This window comes from Equus przewalskii, chromosome 18, assembly GCF_037783145.1.
Source record: "Equus przewalskii isolate Varuska chromosome 18, EquPr2, whole genome shotgun sequence".
Lineage (NCBI taxonomy): Eukaryota > Metazoa > Chordata > Mammalia > Perissodactyla > Equidae > Equus > Equus przewalskii.
The window spans coordinates 32,231,724-32,252,377 of record NC_091848.1 but is presented as its reverse complement, the minus strand read 5'-3'; the positions used below and the strand labels follow the sequence as shown (position 1 = coordinate 32,252,377).

The 20,654-nt window shown below is 36.1% G+C and overlaps 1 protein-coding gene across 4 annotated transcripts in view; it reads right to left on the bottom strand.

Annotated features, from left to right (window-relative positions):
- OPA1 (OPA1 mitochondrial dynamin like GTPase) overlaps nt 1-20,654 on the bottom strand; it is an 84,795-nt gene that overhangs the window by 63,069 nt on the left and 1,072 nt on the right. The window contains exons 2-7 of one of the 4 annotated variants that reach the window (XM_008534869.2): nt 14,282-14,600; nt 13,530-13,626; nt 11,512-11,619; nt 10,675-10,728; nt 9,913-9,980; nt 1,418-1,528 (exon numbers count right to left, since the gene is read on the bottom strand). In XM_008534869.2, the coding sequence (XP_008533091.1) occupies nt 1,418-1,528; nt 9,913-9,980; nt 10,675-10,728; nt 11,512-11,619; nt 13,530-13,626; nt 14,282-14,600 (757 nt within the window). The remainder of the gene's footprint in view (nt 1-1,417; nt 1,529-9,912; nt 9,981-10,674; nt 10,729-11,511; nt 11,620-13,529; nt 13,627-14,281; nt 14,601-20,654) is intronic. The other 3 variants (XM_008534879.2, XM_008534887.2, XM_008534895.2) reach the window with 3 other exon arrangements.

Here is a 20,654-nt window from a genome sequence, read left to right as displayed (position 1 = left end):
TCAAATTATTTTACCATTATGCAAAAACACTTAGGAAAAACTTGTAACTAGAGCTATATTCATACTTCTAACTAACACATCAGAACACAGTAGCTCCTTCCCCTTCTTTCTGTAACAAAGCTAAGGAACAGATGGCTCAGCCTAAGCATCCGATTTGTTGGAATATTTAAATGGTACTCGCCACAGCACACAGGACAGAGAACGCTAGAGCACCATTTAAAATAAGTTCTTCCTTGGTTTAACAAATCTACTTTAATTTAACCAAGTAGGAAAATAACTTATTTTCTATTTCTGCCTATATTATTCATTCACTGAAAGCTAAACAATATACAGGAGTTGATTCCACAGCCATGGAATTGAGAAAAGCCAGGAAATGACACTGAAAAAATAAATGAGTACTCAAGTATTCACCACCACCAAATGAGATAAGGTTAGCCAGCAGAATTACTGCACTAAATCATTATCTGTAATATTGGTTAAGTTCAATATCAGAACCTACAGGAAGCTAATTATATGACTGAATCTTTCATCCTGAGTAATATTTGTACATAACTTTAAAACTTTTCTGATCTAATTTACGTAACATAACTAGCTGATTTCAAGATCTCAGAGTATAACTTTAAAATCATTACATTCATTTCATTTTGACTCAAAAAGTCTCTTTAGAACACTAACCTTGGGATCTACACTGTGGGATCACCTAACAGCCAAAAGCATATTTTTAAGAACTTGATTGATTGCACCTATAAGCAAATATTTATAGAGATTTATGCTGACTTTCATTAGAATCTGTTCTTTAGCAACCAGAGTAATAGCAACTTTCCAATGTTCAATCTTTCAGCAGTCCACAGTGAAAATTTACTTGTGTTGACTTTATTGATGAATGTGGAAAAACTTCATGCAATGAATTTATCAAAGTGTATAAGAATGACTTTGCTCTAAAGTTAAATCAAAATAGTTTTCTTCTATAAGAAATAAGAACATCCTCTTCTGATCGATCCCAGCTAAAACAAATAAATGTCATTCTTTAAATAACTTAACATGGTCATCCACAGTAATCTTTTTCATTTTAGAAATGAAAACTTGGAGAACAAACAAATTGACAAGTTGGCTACAAACTCAGGATGATTCAATAACTGGATCAAGTAACCTGCAATTCACAATTCTTCTCTAAACAGAAATCCATGGGCCCTTGCAGATAATCTAATTTTCAGAAGATAAATTCCTATGTTTAATATTTTGGGTTTGTTTATCCATTCCCAGAAAGTTACATATTTGTATTATGTATCTTTCATATTTTTACTTGTCAAAAGTAATTTCTCATAATTGGAGTCCATGAATGGATTAAGGTGACATGATCTGGTAGAAATGGCTGATTAGTGTGAACAATCAGTAGCCCCCTTAAACCATCCATCACCTTGCGCTTCTGTTGGGCATAGCTCGTGCTATATTGGCCAGCGGCTCTGCGTGCTTCCTCTTCATGCTCTTGAATTTGCTGTTGTAAGAGAATGAGCTCACCAAGCAGACCCTGCCATGAGTTTACAATGAGGAGAAGAGGAAAATTGGGGAGGAGAACAATGTTAAACCAAAGGGCACAAGCAAGGAATAGATGCAAGTTAGGAAGGAATGAATGGCTTATAACAAAAATGGAAACTCATTTACGGACCTGTAGAGCCACTGTATAATTGCGCTCTGTACCACATTTCCATTTTTCCCCTGAGGAAAATTAGATGTCTCAGAAATATAAAACAACATAGTTTATAAAGTGAAAAGGCAAATGCAGTAAGTAACTGTTTGCTGAATAAAACAAGCCAGATATATAATATCGACATGTAGTAAGCCTAGACTAACTGGGATGCTCAAGGAAGGCGGTGCTGCAGCGCTGTCGTTAACTGAATTTCCTCGTCACAGGAAAGTCAAGAAAACAAACACTTCAAACCTTAGCTTTGAATTGCCAATACCAACGAGTGTATGCTCCTGACTTGATACATATGGGGAAGAAAGGAAAACATTTTTTGCACAGTGTTGATCTTTCAGGCCTAAATCTTTTAATTTTCAACCATAATTCCCATAGGACTGAAAGGGATACATCATAGCTTACTTACTTATTAAATTATTATTCTTAAACATTTTTTCTTGACATCTGACGTCTTCAATTTAAGATTACAGTCCCTCAAAACTATCAATTTGAGTTTTCGAGCATCAAGTTAATCAAGGTTTTACATTAATTCATATATTTTACATGCCTATGCACACAAGCTTATTTGACTAAAATTTAGGGGGTTTTTTTGCAGATTAAAAAATGTTTTAGGTACTGTTTTAATTTTATACAACATCAAGGTTTGACTGAATTATCACTTTTTATCAGCTGTTTTGACATTAAGTAAAGATAGCCTCTCAAAAAATAAACAAGAATATATCAATTACTAAAGCAAAAGCACTATAAAGGAACATAATTAAGATATGGAGAAATATAGTTAATATGAAACTTAAAAATGAAACCAAACCCAGTTTGGACCTATGCACAAAATAATCACCTTTCTGTGTTTAAAATTCATTCCATTTAATAATCACGAAAGGTTAATCTGGTGCAATTTTTATCACTCACAACATATTCACATGTAGCAAGAACTAAAATACATGCCATTTTCAGTACAATATTTTTAACTGCTGGCCTATTAGATAACTGACCTTGAGAAATGTGAGAGAAAAGACATCTAAGAATTGGCAATGCCAAAGCCTAATATTTTCTCAATTAGAAACCTAACTAGGTAAAGTTCCAATGATTGAGGTCACTATTTAATTTGCACAATAGTGTTCAGGGAGAACAACAGGCTCCATTTTTACCAAGATATAAAAATAAACAAGTTAGGGAAACTAACACTCATTAAAATAATCTAAATTAAGAGTTTCAGATAGCTTCAGAGCTTTTTAAAATTAACTGCCAAAAATATTTTGCTCTGTATAAGATTAGAAAGTCTCTTAAAATAAAATACTAGTTAACATTATATTCAAATTTTAATTAGTAGACTCACCAAGAGGCTTAATAACATAGTTTACTTTATATACCCCAAAGACTTATATAAACAAAAAAGTTTTCCAGAAAAGAAGTAAATACAAACAGAAAAGATAGTACTATAGTAAAGCATTTCAAATTAAGGGAAAGTATTAGCATATAATATGGGGGCGTTTATTTTGTTTGATTCTTGGTTTTAACATATTAGGCATGGCTTGATGAGCAGTACTAGTCTGAGCCCAGGATCTGCACCGGTGAAACCCTGGGCCACCAAAGCTGAGCATGCGAACTTAACCACTCGGCCACAGGCTCCACTTTGGCAGCTGAGGCGGCGTCCCACGTAGCACAAGCAGTAGGACCTACAACTAGAATATACAACTATGTACTTGGGGGCTTTGGGGAGAAGGAAAAAAAAGATTGGCCAGCTCCCTTCCATAATTTTTCATGTCATATTTTTCATTATTTCATACCTTTGCTTTTCATCAAGCAGAAAGAAAAGTAATCGAACTTATTTTTATTCACTTCGTCATTTACCATAATCATCCAAGTGTTTAGATTTCACAGAACAATTCCCTTTTAAAGAAGGCTTCCTTTGTTGGCTTACACAGTAGTGTACCTGTGCTTTAATTAACATACCACCAGTATTTTAATTTATAAAATGCCAAAGCAGTGAGAAAATATTCCACATTTCTTAACTGTGTTGGTCCATCAGGTACAGGCTTCTTTTTCTATTTATGGCTTAAACACCTCTCTCTAATCCATTGCTTACATCTATATGCAAACTGCATGGCAAATATTCTAACATGTATTACATTACAAGAAAACACCCTCTTTCCTAGTGACACCTCACTTTCCTTCCAAGTCTGTACTGAAGCACTGTTATGTGAAGATAGTTGAAAATAACTGTTACCTCCTGAAAAAAGTAGGAAGAAAACAAGAATTAGACACAGAAAACACTATTTACTCTATACTATCCAACTAAAGGAGGTCACCCTTATCCAACTTTAGGCATCAAACTCAGCCTAATTACCAAGTGATGGGACACACAGCTTCTAAGCTAAGGCCGAGTAAAGTAAGGAAGAGGAAGAAATATGTGTATCTATTGTGCAAGACACACTCCTTAAATGGACAAAATACATTTTTTTCAATAAATATTTTCCCAAGCTCAGACATTTTTCTCTCAAGAAATAGCACATATTTTTTAAATGACATATTATATATAAAATGTAATAACTTATAAATATCAATAAATAGTTATTGTAAACAACTACAAATGATATACTCTCTTAACATCTCCTGGTTATTGTCAGTTTGACAGTGCAGCTCTCATAGTCTCATATTTCATGTACATTGTTCTTAGTTTTTAAAAAAATTATGTAGGATCAAGAAGATGAGTGATAACTCCAGAAACCAAAATATCAACTGAAAATGCTGCGATAACCTAAAAGTTAATGGTCTGTTAGAAAAGATTTAAAATAATGTTGAAATTATAAGCCATTCATATGTGAGAAAATTTAAAACACTATATTTTTTAACAGTATTTTAAAAATTTACTGCAGTGCAGGGTAATCCTGTTTGCTTTTATATCTAAGCACCTAAAACAAGGCCTGACACATTAGATATGTTACAGCCAGCACCTCGAGTTGGGATTGGTACATGTTTGTTGCTTGAATAAATCAAATTACAACCTTCTTTTACCTAATAATGCCAAATTTCTAGCATAAAATCCAAATTGAGTTTCCCAAAAAATCCTTATTCTATAAATAAGCCACGCATCAACCCTACAATCCATTTTCCCATTCTTCACAATCTCCAGAACAGAGTCCATAGACAATTAAGGGGAGAAAATTAATCAAAAATGCTAAAATGCTGTTATCTGATGAAATAATTCAAAGTGTAAGATAATAATGATCATTGTCATCATTATCAATAGAATCCTAATATCCATATTTATTTAGTTTTATTATGTACCCATCTTGTGCTAACAGGCTTTACATAATCCTCACAACAACCCTATCAAATAGAGTCTCCCCCCTTTATAAAAGAAGAGGAAATTTGTTCAAAGTTACACAGCTCAGAAAGTAGGAAGGGCAATATCTGAAGGCAGGCAGTGTGATTCAAAGTCTGCACCTAATATCATCCCGTTAGTACTAAGGTCTCACTATTTTCAAAGTGCCTTTGACCCATCAGGTTCAATTCACATTTAAAAGAGGAAAAGGCAATATTCCAATACACTGAAAGGCATATTTAAATTACCCTTTAGAGAAGGGGCTGGCAAACTAGGTGGGCTAGCTGAGTAGCCCAGAGACCTTAAGGCCTGCAAACCTAAAACAGGCACTATCTGGCCCTTTAAAAAGTTTGCTAACTCCTGTTTTATTAGTTTTAAAAGTAATTTGGGTCCAGAAAAGAACTTTAAGAAAGTGAAATCTTCTTTCCCCTTCCATTTAAAAAATATTCCTGACCACTAAACTACTTTTCAAATTTGAGTAATTCTGCTATTTGATTAACTAAAGAGAACCATTTTCCTATTTTTTTCCTTCCCAGTAATATATAGCTCTGCTCATAATATTTATAGCAAACTGAAAAATGTTTATTATTGGTTATTAGAAGGAAAGACAGCTTTCCACTTGGATTATTTAACTTGCTCCAATTCAGAAATACCATATCCTATTTTATTATTTAGACAATTTCTACAAATAATTTTAAGAGAACAAATCAGTCTATTACCAATAGTTATTATCAATATTACAATTTCTAACAAATCCCATGTTCTAAATTATTAACTAAAAAAGTGTTACGTACACAGTTTATACTTAATGTTTCTTAAATGACATAAAAGTGCAGTATGCTTATTATTAAGGAATAAAATAAGGTTGCCTGTTTGGCCATTCCATCTTTCCCCCTGCAGACCGTCCCTTCTTGGCTTCCTCTGATTCCTCTGCTTCCCATTTACTACACTCCAGGACACACATGGTTTGGCTTCCTGGCTGAGAACTAACCAAGTACAGTTGCTAGTTGTTAGCTGCTCAGGAAACTTAAGTTTCCTGTATCTGTGGTTACTGGATGGGTTGGCTTGTGAGAATTTCATTTTGCCACAGTTTCTGCATTATTTGTTGCATGAGGAATCCCAGAAACGGCAACTGTACTTAAGCAGCACGGCTTCGTTTCAAGTGAGAACACCGAGTACATGTACTGCTTCCACGTGCCTGTTCCCAGCAGCTGCCAAATACTGGAGGCCAAGGGAGATTCTCAGGTAATCAGAGCAAAAAGACAGATCACATAAAATCTTTGGACTCAGTTTTGTTGGCATCAATCTAATTTATTTCCTTTAAATTAGCCTTTCTTCTGAGTTAAATCAACTAATTTTTCTAAAGAGCTCAGCACTACTCCAGGTGCTTTGAGGACAGAGCTTCTGTGATGGAAATAGCCCACTAAATAGTAAGAATGCAAGCCAAAATAAATAGTGTTTGATATGGCAAGGGTTTTAAACATTGAGAGTATAATTAATGGAACTAAAATGGTGATGGAAGGCTTCATGAAGGTGACAACTGAGCTGCGCTTTAAGGATGAGTGGACATCAGGCAGAGCAAAGCAAAGAGATTTTAGCTGGGAGGTACAACACAACTATAAAGCCACACAAATAAGAACTGGAGCAACATGTGGAAAGGAAGAGCATTAACGTATTACTATTTAATAATTATACTTAAAACAGTAATACCATTTTTCATGATTTGGATTTTTAAAAGGTCCTTCAAATAATTTCTATAAACTCTAAGAGTGCTTGTCACCTACAGAATGACCATGTAGAAAGACCATATTCCTTACTTCTGTGAGATGTTTACAACCAATCAGAAACACGAGAGAACAAAAGCACAGATAATAAAATGTCTCATTTAGCAAATTAATTTTCACCAGAACACAACAATCCTACTGAATCTAAAATAGGAGATGCACTAAGTAGCCTTGTCTCCTATATATATTATGACCGATACACAGAAGTCTGATTTACAAATCAGATGAGTCCATTAATTCACAAAAACAGGCTCACTACTCCCATTGCCAATGTGTCTTCAGGTAGTTCTGAAGGTCTCTAGGTCTTAAGAATATTATTCAGTTCACACCAAGGGCTTTTTCTAACATTTTCTCCAGTAGACACAAGTTTTAAAATTTCTGATTAACAAAAAGCACTTACTAAAAAATAGATTCAGTATTTTTCCATTTTTTATTTATCAAAGATACATATCAGGACTTTTTATCAACATAAATAACTACTGTCCACAAACTGAATGGATATAAATCCAGGCAAAGTCAAAAAAACCTGACGTTTAGTTAGCCTGTGCAGCATTATGTGGAAATATATGCTTTTGGTAGACTTTTTGAAGACCTCAATTACAACTTTCCAAGCCACCTAAAGTCCAGTGACCTCAGACAGGGAACCAGAGGTAATCAGATCACCGCGGTGTTCATTCTGTCTGACCCACGTCAGTCTGACACCTATGTTCCCTCAACTCCCTGTCACTTTCACTTCTGCTGACTTCTGAAAAGTTCTAACTGTTCCTCTACTTGCCGACACTTCTCCAGATGTGTTCTCCTACTACAAACGACAAATCGTTTTTTCAGTTCTAGTTGTAGGAATGTTTTTAATTTATTACTACTTTTTAAAAATATGACTTTTACTTTTACATTTTGCATAGAGGTCTAGCGAGAAACTTTGGTACAAACCAGACAACCACTAAGCTAAGGCATGACTGCTTCAAACCCTGAAACACCATTTTAAATCTGGGGCTCTCAGACACCAGGCTGAACCAGTCGAAAAGGTATCAGCTAAACTTTGGATTATTGCCCAAGATTATTGCCCACATTTTCAGACTTGATGTTTCAGAGTAATTTCAAAAAGCCTACAACTAAGCTAAAGTCTCTCCTTCCACAGAGAATAAACCAACGATTTGTAGACAAGTTTCTTAAAATCAGCTTATTTGCATCTTGTCTGAACGGTTTATTATTCTTAAGTATTACAGGTAACCGTCAAGCCTTGCAAACATACTGCTGTATGTTAACAGAATTTAACACCACTAATTGAGGCTGGAAATAGTTTTTCTGTATACTAAAGTTTTATACTAGCATTTGCTACAATTCGATTTAGCCTGTAACGAAAGCAGCTTAATCACAACTCTAGATTTAGTCTTTCCAACAAACAGTTGGAAATGATAATTGGTGAGTTTTTAATGAGCAAGACAATCACCATAAATTAGGGAAAAGTTAAAAGGAAATAGTCTATGTGGGCGTTTATCTTCAAACAACAAAGGAATAAATTATAAAATAAAGCAATATATTTGCTTTCATGTCTACTGTATAAAATAAAATCTGTAAATATAATTAAATTTCTGGAGATTCAGTCTCTTGCTTCCTCTATATTGCAAATCATTTATTGATTATTCATTTATCACCTTAACAGGATTTTAAGGGAATTATCTGCGTCAGGCCCTGAAACAGGTTTCTCATTCACCAAAGCCATATCTGAGAAGAGCAGATGTGCAGACTTCCTCCCTTAACTGATCTAGGCAACAAGAAATCTTGTCACTCGAACACCACACTACAGTACCTATAACAGAGGCTCCGTCTCCCCACTAGATTAGCTCCTCTCTGCACATTAAGTTCACCCGCATTAAGGGCTAAGGCCTTGCCTCAACAGGAGCTGTGCATAATAGGTGAAATTTCTATTCAAATTTTTCTGTGGAGCAGCCTGAATAATAAAGGGTGTCCCTTGGTTAAAATAATGCCAATGGAAAAGATATCAAAAAAGGTCAAGTTGAGAGGTAAATATACATGCATAAATATACACATGCACACACACATTTTGAAATATGTTTTCTCCAAAAGATCAAGTTAAAAGGCAAAAGAAAAAAAATCTTTTGACATATAATTAAAACTTGGAATATCACATGAAAGTTCAAAGTTGAAGGAGAGGGAGAGAGACAGAAACCTACACAGAGGAATTATTTTCTTCCTGCTTGCCAAATAAAGATAAAACTATTTCCTTTCAATATATTAAAACCATAATAACCTTCAGAAGAAAAGCTACATATTCCATATCTAATTTTAAAATGTTCATAGAATAGTTTTTCCCAAAATCTATTGATCTAGATATTATTTTTTTTAAAAACTTTCAAGGAATCAGTTATCTCAATCAATTTCAAAAGATGAGAGTGAGGATTAAGAAAATGTCAGGTTAACATATGAATATAAATACAGAGCAATATATACGTTATTCTACATCAGCGATTCTCCTAAAAACTCTCATACAGATTTTATTAATGCATGTGTTGAAACTTACATACCCTACATAATCCCGTACATAATTTTGTTGACTAGCAATGTAACAGAATCAATTTATCCCCTAATAACCCATTTCCTATTCCCTTAATATTTCCCCTAAGTATATGCCATGAAACACTAGTCCCTAGAATATACTTCATGGAAAAGGGTTCTGTTGCTAAATAAATCTGGAAAACTCTGTACACTTGACTTCTCTTGGAGATTCACAAGGCACACGAGTATACTAAGGACTGAGAAATCCCAGGGAAAAGAAAAGAAGCCTGCTTATTTTATTTTTACCAGTTTTTCCCACACATATTTAACAACAAAAGCCTTTGTTGGGGACAATCCTTGAAATTAACATTTCACAGAACATATTTGAAGGAAACGGGTTTCTCCAATTCTATTTCCAGAACTGCTGCACAGTACCTTGCATTCTGCACCAGGATTAGTTAACAATGCGTCTACTTAGCTGCTCTTTTATGTTTGCTCCTCAGATGTTACCATTTTCAGATCTTCCATAGGTCAAAACTTAACATCTTTCAAGATTACCTACATGAAGAATTCGCCTTTATATTTACCTTCCTATAAGGCTTGTCACTTTCAGATCCAGGATCTGTTGCTCTAAATGCGGTTTCTCCAGGTGAACCTTAAAAATAAACATGCAATCCTTTAAATCCTCCAGTGATATCAATAGTCTCAACTAAATTTCAAATTATGCCCAGGCAATTAAAAGGTAAATGGATTTTTTAAGAGCAAAAAAAAAAATCACTTTTTGGAAAACTATCCCTATTTTAAGGAACATACTGGTAACCTATGCAGAAAATTTAGAAAAACTGTAACACATGTCTAACCTATTTTCTAAAATGTCACTGAAAATTGCAATAAAAAAATAAGACAATCTTTGGTAAGGATTATTTTACATGAGAGTACTTACAGTTTGGCCATATACCACCGCCATTACAGACTACATACAGTGAAAAATCAAATTTAAAATGTCAACTATGACAGGACAGATGAGACAAACTAAAATTACTTTTCATTTTAATTATTGAAAACAATCAGATAAATTTCAAGAAAATATTTTGGTTAAGCAAACTTTCTTTTTAATAGCTTTAATCTTATAATATAGATACATATATTTAGGAATTTTAGTTTTACCACAAAATAATTATTTTATTATTTCCACCTAGAGAAGAATGAATTTGCCCAATATAGTTCTGGGGTTTTAAAATTCAGCATAAGCAGTATTATAAATTTGGTCTGCAATTTTATTTGCAACTAGTTTATTAGAAGCATTTAAAAGGCATGTTAAAGGTCAGCAAAAATGTCTGTTTACACACCTAACAAGAGAAGTAGGTCAGAAGCTCCTATGACTTCACTAACCAATTTGTGACCTGTGAAAAATCAGCAAAAAGGGAAATAGAAATGTAAAATTTAACAGGAATGAGCAAACAAAGATGTCTGAGATCTCAGATTTATATCGTGATAGGGCAGTAATTGGGCAAATACACCAGGATCAATCTTAGTAAATTCTACTTATTATGGTCCATCATAATTAAATTTGTTCTTAAATCACCAAATTGGCTCTAACTAATTATGAAAAGCAAACACATAGGAAGTCTCATCTACTTGTCAAGAACAAGTGATATTTCTTCCCTGACTGACTAAAGACTAAAGCCAAGTTTAAGCTCTTGCATATTTTCATTTTATTGGGCTAAACAAAAATTAAAATCACCACAGAGGCTGGCCTGGTGGCGTAGTTGTTAAGTTCATGCATTCCACTTTGGCAACCTGGCGTTTGCCAGTTTGGATCCTGGGCACAGACCTAGCACCGCTCATGAAGCCATGCTGAGGCAGTGTCCCACACAGATGAACTAGAAGGACGTACAACTAAGATATACAACTATGTACTGGGGCTTTGTGGAGGAAAAAAAAAGAGGAAGACTGGCAAAAGATGTCAGCTCAGGGCCAATCTTCCTCACCAAAAAAAGCATAAAAAAATGTAAAATCACAGAACAACAAAACTTAAGTGTTAATCTTCTTTTCAAAAACCTGTCGTCCATTTGTACTAAACGTTTTCAATTAAAAGATGGGAATAAACAAATGAATACATCTAATTATTTTTCCTCTGTGGTTCCTGATATTTTAAATGAGATCAAACATAGGTCCTTCCTTACCTGTGGTGAAAAAGTCCTTCAATAAGCTGAGGCTTTCAACAATCTTGTCAAAATCGGGTGCCAACTTTGCAAGGTCCTCTGAATTAGGAAGGGCTTTTCTAATTTTCTCTGGAGAAAATAAAAAAACATATTCTCAAAATAAGAATTTGACTATTAAGACATTCATCAAATTTAAATAATCATCATATATAAATTCAAAGTATTTTTCCATTTTTCTCCCTATTACAACTACAACCGCTACATATATCTGAAACAATGTGCTATTCTGATATTCTACAAGCCATGCCATTTTTTTAAAAAGATTCACCAAACATATGTCTTAGATGGATACTTTTGATTTACAAGTTAAATGCCTTGAGAAAGAAGCACTGTGTCAATGCGCACAGTGGACTAGGATCACAGGTGCTTTCTGGGACAAGCTGCAGCAAAGAGGCAAAGAATCAAAGGAACAAGAGAAAAACATCACAATAGCACCTGACCTGAACCAAAAAAACACGACACAATCCCAGTTCAAGTTCAAGAACAGCATTCCATTACTTTTCTCCCTCCTTTCATAGTCTCTCAGAAGATTCACACCTGTTACCAACCGGAAATAAAATCTAAGAGCCCAGGCCAGCTTCTATTTTATTTTTGCTAGCTTTATTTATAGCACGGTCAAAGTATTTATTTCTGTTTAGAAACACTCAACAATCGTGTCAAAGTCTGGTACAACGTTACAGGGTCTTCTGAATCAAGAAAGGTTTTTCTAATTTTCTCTGAAGAAGAACAAAACATATAAATATTCTCAAAATAAGAATACCTGTCAGCTCTTATTCTAAGTGCTACAAGAGCACTAGCTTGCTTAAGCTTCAGAGTAACTCTACAAACTCGTTATTATCAACCCCATTTTACAGATGAGGAACGGAGGCACAGAGGTGACATAATGGGACCTGAGCACACAGTGGAGACATGGGAGAGTCAGGGTTTAAGCCTAGTCAGTCTAGCTTCAGAATCCAGGCTCTCAGCCACTACACTGTGGGACTGGCAAAAAAAAAAAAAAAAAATTAGCTCCCTTCATGAATATTAGAAAAATAATCTGAAAGAGTGCTTTTCCTGCAAATACCTTTCTCAATGCAGCATGGTCTAATCTTTAAGAAAGTGCTGTGAACAAGTGCATGGAGAGATTGATTCCACCCCCAGATACACCTAAACTAAGAAATTAGACAAAATGTAAAAAAAGAGACTGAGGAAAATAATTTCATCCAAAATAAATAAATAAATAAAGGTCACCATGACTTACTGGCAATGATGGCTACCAAATAAACTTTTTTCTCACCTACCTTTGGTTAGAAGCGGGGGACAGTGGCTGACAATGGGGAGAAACTACTCTGGACATTAGCAGACTTTTAAGGAACCTGGTTACAAAAAATGGAGGTAACCAAGGTATCCAATCAAAAAGAGCTAGTTAGGTGGGTCACGAGTCATCTGTTCTGGGTGGCACACAACACTGAACATGATGTCTGGGAAGGCTGCTTGGCAGTACGGGAAATGCTGACAAATGTCTTAGGGAGTAAAAGACAACATATTGAAGTGTATGTTCACTATGACCATATAATTTCATTTTTTACTTTTTTTTTCCTGAGGTAACATCTGTGCCAATCTTCTTCTATTTTATACATGGGCTGCCGCCACAGCATGGCTGATGAGTGGTGTAGGGCTGCACCTGGGATCCAAACCCACCAACCCAGGCCACCAAAGTGGAGTGCACCAAACTTAACCACTATGCCACAGGGCTGGCCCCTAGAATAAGTACAATTAAAAGAAAATACTCCATAAGGGGAGTGGCGGCTGTGTTAAAGTGAAGGACTAGTGAATACTTTTTTTTCTTACAAATTTTTTCTTTGATATTCTACTACTTTTATCATTAAAATAAAACTACAAAACATTAAATTCATGAATTAAAAAACTATCTCAACACAACTATTTCTCTTTTCTAAATATATGACCAAAAAAAGTATTTTAACATTGATGATACAAACCTAAATCGATATACTCATCAATCTCCCACACGATGTCAGGCACAATCCACTTATAGTCACTAAGGTCAGGGATCATATCTTTCCACTGATCGAAAGTCTAAAAGATAAGAGAGTATGCCAATCAAATGCTCTGAAAGTCACATAAAAAGACCAAGAAAAACTTTTTAATTTATTTAATTAAAACATGCTAATCTACTAAGAGCGATGTATTCTGTTCAAAACTTTTAGAAACAAAGTGGCCTCAGCTCTTCTAAAAACAAATTAGCAGGCAAGTTTATAAAACATGCAAATGTTCCTCTATTAAACATGGAAAATGTAAAAATTCAAAATATATTCCTATTTCAAACAGGTTCCATGATTTGGCTTTAAACAACACTGGAAGAAAAGGAAGGCAGACCCAGGTCAGGACACCTTGCCTCTGGTCCCAGAGCTTCCTAGAAGTGGTTGCGTGGGCACACCCCTTCACTTTCCTGTCAGCGCTACCAAATGGCAAAGCTGAAAATCAAACCTGGGTGCTCTCGCTCCCAGCCCAGTGCTCCTTCCACTAGGCCATTTTTATCTCCTATAATTCTAACTAAAATTCAGATGTTCCTATCAGCACCATGAAGACTACTTAACACATAGCAGAGACACAATAAACATTTAAACATCTGATTATATTCTACTGCACTAAAGAAAAATGACTTACATTACAAAACCTTAAAATAATCATGCTGGAATAATTGGAAAAGCAGTAGGAAGGTCAAACTCACCTTTTTGGCCGTATAGCCGCCCCCAACCGCAGATCCTAGTATGAGATATCGAAGTTTTAAGAGTCTTGCAGCTAATCTCGCTGGCCAGAAATTCCTGCGGGGCTGGTAGCCATATTTAATTGGAGAAAGTTTCAATTTACGTAAAGGAAGGTTAGTTAGAGAGGAGAACTGCTGAAATGAGGTCCTGAACTGGGGTCTTTGAAGCTTTAGGGTAGGATGATGTGAATGATAGATACTTCGGGAAACCAGATGCAGTTTCTGTAGTGATAAGCTTCCTTTCATTCCAGAGCTGTGTTTCACTAAGGATTGGCAGACCTCACTGAAAGAAAAAGGAGTAGAGGACAAAGATCAGAGAGGGCAACAATGCAAAGGAAGTGATCTAGAAAGAGCAATATCCTACAGGGAAAGCACACGGGACCAACCACACCATGTCATTCAACAGCTCACACTCACTAACCATTTACCAGGCACCAGGCACTCCTGCAGCACGTGCTACCTCATTTAATCCTGCTAAGGATCCTATGATCAAAGTACCACTACTATCCTCACTCTACCAAGGAGGAAAGGTGGCACCGAGACAGAAGCAACTTGCCCAAGTGCACACGGATACAAGGAATACAGGCAGGACTCCAGAGCCTCCTCTAATTTACTGTGCGTGGGCTACGATCCCGGCCCCAGGAACTGACACTGGAAAGAAAATGGGGGACGCTTACTTTATTAACTGCTCTTCACTGCAAGTAGAAGTTGAAAGCAAAATGCATTCAAACTTTTGCTTTCAAGCACAAAAATTCCAGCAGCTGAGAACAGCTGTTCTTCGCCCTGTCGTCTATGTCTCACAACCCTGAGAGAGCTCAGGGATGGAAATTAAGGAAAAATCGTTAACACCCTCAGGCACCTGGCTCCACAGGCAGGTGCAAGTAGCAAAAAAAAAAAAAAGAAGAAAATCTAAAGGTGCACACTACTGTCTCAGCTCTTCCCTCTTCTCCTTCCTGGCAGAGAATGAAAGTTTACCAACAACTATATGCCTGATTATTTATCTTGTTCAACACACATTCAGAGGGCTTAATGGGTCAGGCCTGGTTCTAAGTGGCTTTAAAATATTAATTCATTTAATTACAGAGGACTAGAAACTTCTTAAGTAAAAGGAACCAAGGACCACAGAACAACATTGTGAAGGATAGTGGGGGAAAAAGGGGTACTTAAGTGCCAGGTGTTACGCTAGATGTTTTCACAAATGCTACTGTTAACTCTCAGAAAAACCCAGTAAGGTAACTACCCTTATTTTACCAATTTGCTTTTTAAACTGTGCCTTGCCTACGGTAGAATGACTAGTAAACAGTGGAAAAGGGAATGAAACTCAGATCAGTCTGACAATAAAGGCCAAACTGTTTCCACAAGAGACACCAGTGGGTAGGGTGTGAGAAGCAGTGGATGTACAAACAGGTGCAACCGCAGATAGGAGGCTGAGGTGACATTTTGGAGCACTTGCCAGCTGCTCTGGAACCCCGAGGATAACACTAGGCCTTGCTCTGATTCAAGACTCTACAGGAACCCTCCAACTCAGGCAACCTGAGAAAAATGGGACTCAGTAGGAGAAAAACACATCGCAGGTTTAGGCACACTGCTCATTTACAATTCTACATGTAAAGGTTCTTCTGGTCCCCAAAACACTGATCCTCTTTTTAGAAGTTGGTAAACATTCTGCACTTTTTTTTTAAAGCTCTGCTTCCAAGATAAATTATTATTTCCCTCATCGTATAAAAAGTAAGTTCCTGCCTTCTTTTATTAAACAAGAAATTAAATTCACCTGATCTCAAACTCAGCAAATATAAAAAGCAAAGTCCTTATCTTAGCCTCAAAATGGACTCTGTCCCAGCGATCACACACACATGAAAATTAATAACACGACAAATGCCTCTATGTCAAAGGAGCAGTAGAGACAGTTAAGTGGTACAAGAGTTCACAAGAAAGCAAGTGATCCCTAAGGGTTGAAGTGGTCAGTGGAAATTTCCCAGAAAAAGTAAAACTTACTAGTCAGGTGAGAAGTAAAGAGTCAAAAATTGGGAAAGAAATTCCAGATAGGGAGAAGGGTATGGAAATACAATTCATAAAGCTATAGCTGCCATGGAAAGTGATTCCTCTGATGGATCTGGGCAAAGTAAATTGAAAACATTCTAGAAAGGATTCACTATTTTAGATGCCATTAAGAACACTTGTGATTCATGGGAAAAGGTCAAAACATCAACATTAACAGGAGTTTAGAAGTTGATTCCAACCCTCATGGATGACTTTTTTTTTTCAAGATGTCAATGCAGGAAGTAACTCCAGTTGTGGTGGAAACAGCAAGAGAACTAGAATTAGAAGTCGAGGGGCTGGCCCAGTAGCATAATGGTTAAGTTTGCGTGCTCTGCTTCAGCGGCCTGGGGTTTATGGGTTCAGATTCCGGGTGCAGACCTACACACCACTCATCAAGCTCTGCTGTGGCAGCGTCCCTCCCACACACAAAATAGAGAAAGATGGTCACAGATGTTAGCTCAGGGCCAATCTTCCTCGCCAAAAAGAAAAAGTGGAGCCAGAAGACGTGACTGAATTGCTGCAATCTCATGATAAAACTTTAATAGATGAGGAGTTGCTTCTTACAGATGAGCAAAGAAAGTGGTTTCTTGAGCTCGAATCTATTCCTGGTGAAGATGCTGTGAAGACTGTTGAAATGACAACAAAGTATTTAGAATACTACATAAACTTAGTTGATAAAGCAGCAGCAGGCTTTGAGAGGACTGGATCCAATTTTGAAAGAAGTTCTGCTCTGGGTAAATGCTATTAAACAGCATCGCACACTACAGAAAAATCTTGATTAAAGGAAGAGTCCATCGACGGGGCAAACTTCACTGATGTCTTATTTTAAGAAATTGCCACAGCCACCCCAACCTTCAGCAAGCATCACCCTGATCAGTCAGCAGCCATCAACATCAAGGCAAGATCCTCCAGCAGCAAAAAGATTATGACTCGCTGAAGGCTCAGATGATGGTTAGCATTTTTTAGCAATAGTGTTTTTAATTAAGGAGTGTACATTGTTTTTGTAAACATAATGCTACTTCACACTTAACAGACCATAGTATAATGTAAACATAACTTTTATATGCACTGGGAAACCAAAAAATTCGTGTGACTCGCTTTACTGTGATATTTGCTCTATCACGGTGGTCTGGAACCTGCAACATCTCCAAGGTGTGCCTGTAATGTTATTACTGGATTAATGTTTGTCTCTATCCGTAAACTGTAATCTTCATCAGGCCAGGATCCTGTCTATTTTGCTTACCATTAATTGCGCTAACCTCCACTAATTTATGAATGGATGGTCTTTTAACCCTAAAAAGTTGTTGGCTTTTTTTAGAAGGAATTAAAACCAAATATATATCTAAACAGATGAACTCCAAGCCTGAGTGGTCACATCCCTAAGATGTTTGGCTTTTCATTACTTCCTTTCTTTTTCACTTCTAACCCCCTAAAATTCCTATTTCCACAGAGGAGGTGGCGATAGCTGTGGGTGGGGACAGGGACAGACCGTATGGTAATCCAAGTCAGGAACTACATGTAAAATGTTCTTCAATTCGTCTACTGATAGAAGACAACTGACTCAAAGCAAAATCCTAGTACTTGGAAGGGCATCGTCAAGAATTACTCCTAGAGCTTCTAATTCATGATGACGCTCACACAGGAGAGACTATTTTTCACAACAGGGTCCTCTTGAGACACAAGTAAGAGAGCAAAAAGAGGAGAAGAAATTGAGATTTACTGAAGCACGTTCACCCCATTCCAATGTAGCTGAGTATTAACAGCAACACTTGCCCAGAGACTGAGCAATCTGGCAGGCAAGAGCTAAGGCCCCAGAGTGGCTGAGTGTGCGCACGCGTGTGCAGGGGGGCTGTGGTCCTTTCCAGAGTGAGTCCCAACAATACTGGCATTTGTAACAAGATCAGATCACCTGCCCACTCTCTGAAAGCCCTAAAATGAAGCCTGCTAGGTTTACATCACACACCTACAACACAGCTTGCAAAATCAGCCTTCTCTTCAGGGGTAAGCCACAAGGCATCTACGTCAATCATTAGTTCTTCATGTTTAAATATGATTAGATAACCAGACTCTTGTAGAACACCAGAAATGAGGACCAAGATAAACAACATTATTAATCCTGGAAAAAGCAGAGAGATGAAATTCTAATTAATATTCTCAGGAGGCTTCCTAAAGATATTGTAGATACAAAATAAAAGCAGGTTGTTATTAAAAATAGCAAACAAAGAACAAAGTTTCACAAACAAATACAAAGTTTTAGAATTAAACATGTCCTTTAAGAGTTTAATAAATGTTAAAAAGGAGTGCATGGAAATTAAAGCCATAATGGCCAAAAAAAAAAAGAATAGCACCACCAGAAAATGAATTAAGGAAATTCTCCAGAATTTAGAACATAAAGAAAAAAGGTGGAAACCACGAGAGAAAAGTGAAGTGACTCAGAAAAGCAGTACCTAGAGTGGGTGTGGGTGTGGGTGTGTGTGCGGAATGAATCCTAAACGGTGCAAAAAATGATCCACTGGGATTCAGAAAGAAAGTACCAAAGCTTCTAGATACAGGATTTTTTGTATCTCATCCTTCAAGATTATGTTAGGGTAGATTTATAATGCAAATAATTAGTACAGATGTACACACATATATAATTTAAAAATAAGTGTGCACATACACATTTTGCAGTCCATGCACACTTTTTTTTTTTTTTTAACAGTTGATGGGCACAGATCACATTTTGGAAATCACAGACATACAGAATCAATTTAAGAAGAAGAATATTCACCTAATGGGCATCTAAAAAGAAAAGAACAGGAAAAACGAAAGGAAGAAAATAAAGAAATAAGAAAAATTTCCCAGAACTAAAGATTCTTTTTAACAGAAAGGCCGAGTGAGTACCAAGCAGAAGAGTAGAGGGGGAAAAAGACCTACATCTGGACAAAGCCTTGAGAAATTTAAGAGAAAGCCAACGTCTAAAAGCTTCCATGATGGGCAAAACAGTCTACCCACAAACATGCAAAAATCAGATTGTCTTGATGGTTTGTAGTAGTAACAAAGGAGCCTCACAGTTTTGAGAGAAAAAGATTTTGAATATAGACTTCTATATTCAGCCAAACTAAAAATCAAATGTGAAGCAAAACAAGGCTTTCCCCACCTCAGAAATCATCTATTTTCTCTCCTCTACCACTATACGGTTAGATAATATGTAATTCTTTTTCAATCATTTCACACAAATATTTATTACACCTAAACAAATGTTGGTCAATGGTCTTCTTACACGTCTATGAACATGTATTAGATATGTATGTCAAAAAAGTTTATGTTCCTATCCATTAAAAAATAGGAATTTTTAAATGTACTCCTTCATACCATGCAGAGGAACTACAGCGAAAGACAAACTCCAGAGCTTGGGGCTTCTGAGCTTCGACATCTCTGCTACTGCAGGTAGCTAAACTGTGCTATAAACATAAGACACTTTTAACCATGATTCTACGGCATCCATAGTAACTTCAGAAACAATTTAGGCCAAAAGCACACAACTGAATAAACGAGTATCAGTTATCAATCCGTTTGTTTTTGAACTCAATTTTTAAAGTTTTTCCTATATCTTAATTTGTCCTACAAAGTATGCTATTTTCTGCAAAGTCTTTTCTCTTTTTATTTAAAGAAAATTAGATATGTTTCCCCAGTAAATACTGAGGAGTAGAAATAAAAAGGTAGTAAATAACTTACTTGACTATCGGGAGTTGTGGATTTACTCCTAAATTAAAATTCCACGAGATTAAAAATAATTAATTATTCTAGTTGACTAAAACTATAACTATTGTATACCATCCAGTTCTGAATTTAGACTCCAGTTAACCTTCATAAAACAAATGGATTCCATTCCTTATAAACACTAGAAATTATCTACACCACTTAAAACGTTGTGAAAAAAAATTCAAGACAGGTGTTTAGAGGCTAATTCAGGAAAACCAAGTTTTTCCAACCTTGCTCGATGCGTATTACTTCTTATCAAATGCCTGCAACAATGAATTAAACCTGAAGGTATCTAAGGATATTAGAACATAACTACATGTAAAGATAAAGTAAAATGTAATCATATTAAAATGCAAACAGTAAGCCATAGAATGAAAAGACTTCTATGATTTTTCTACGTAGGATTAGACCAGGCCAGGGCAACAATAACAGGTGATTAGAAACGTGTTGCCACATTCGCTACTTTGTATCCAAAAGCAAGGCTCCCTCCCTAAACACCGTCAAAAGCTGCTATCAAGAGGGTATCTCTAATCACCATCTCTGACACCGTATG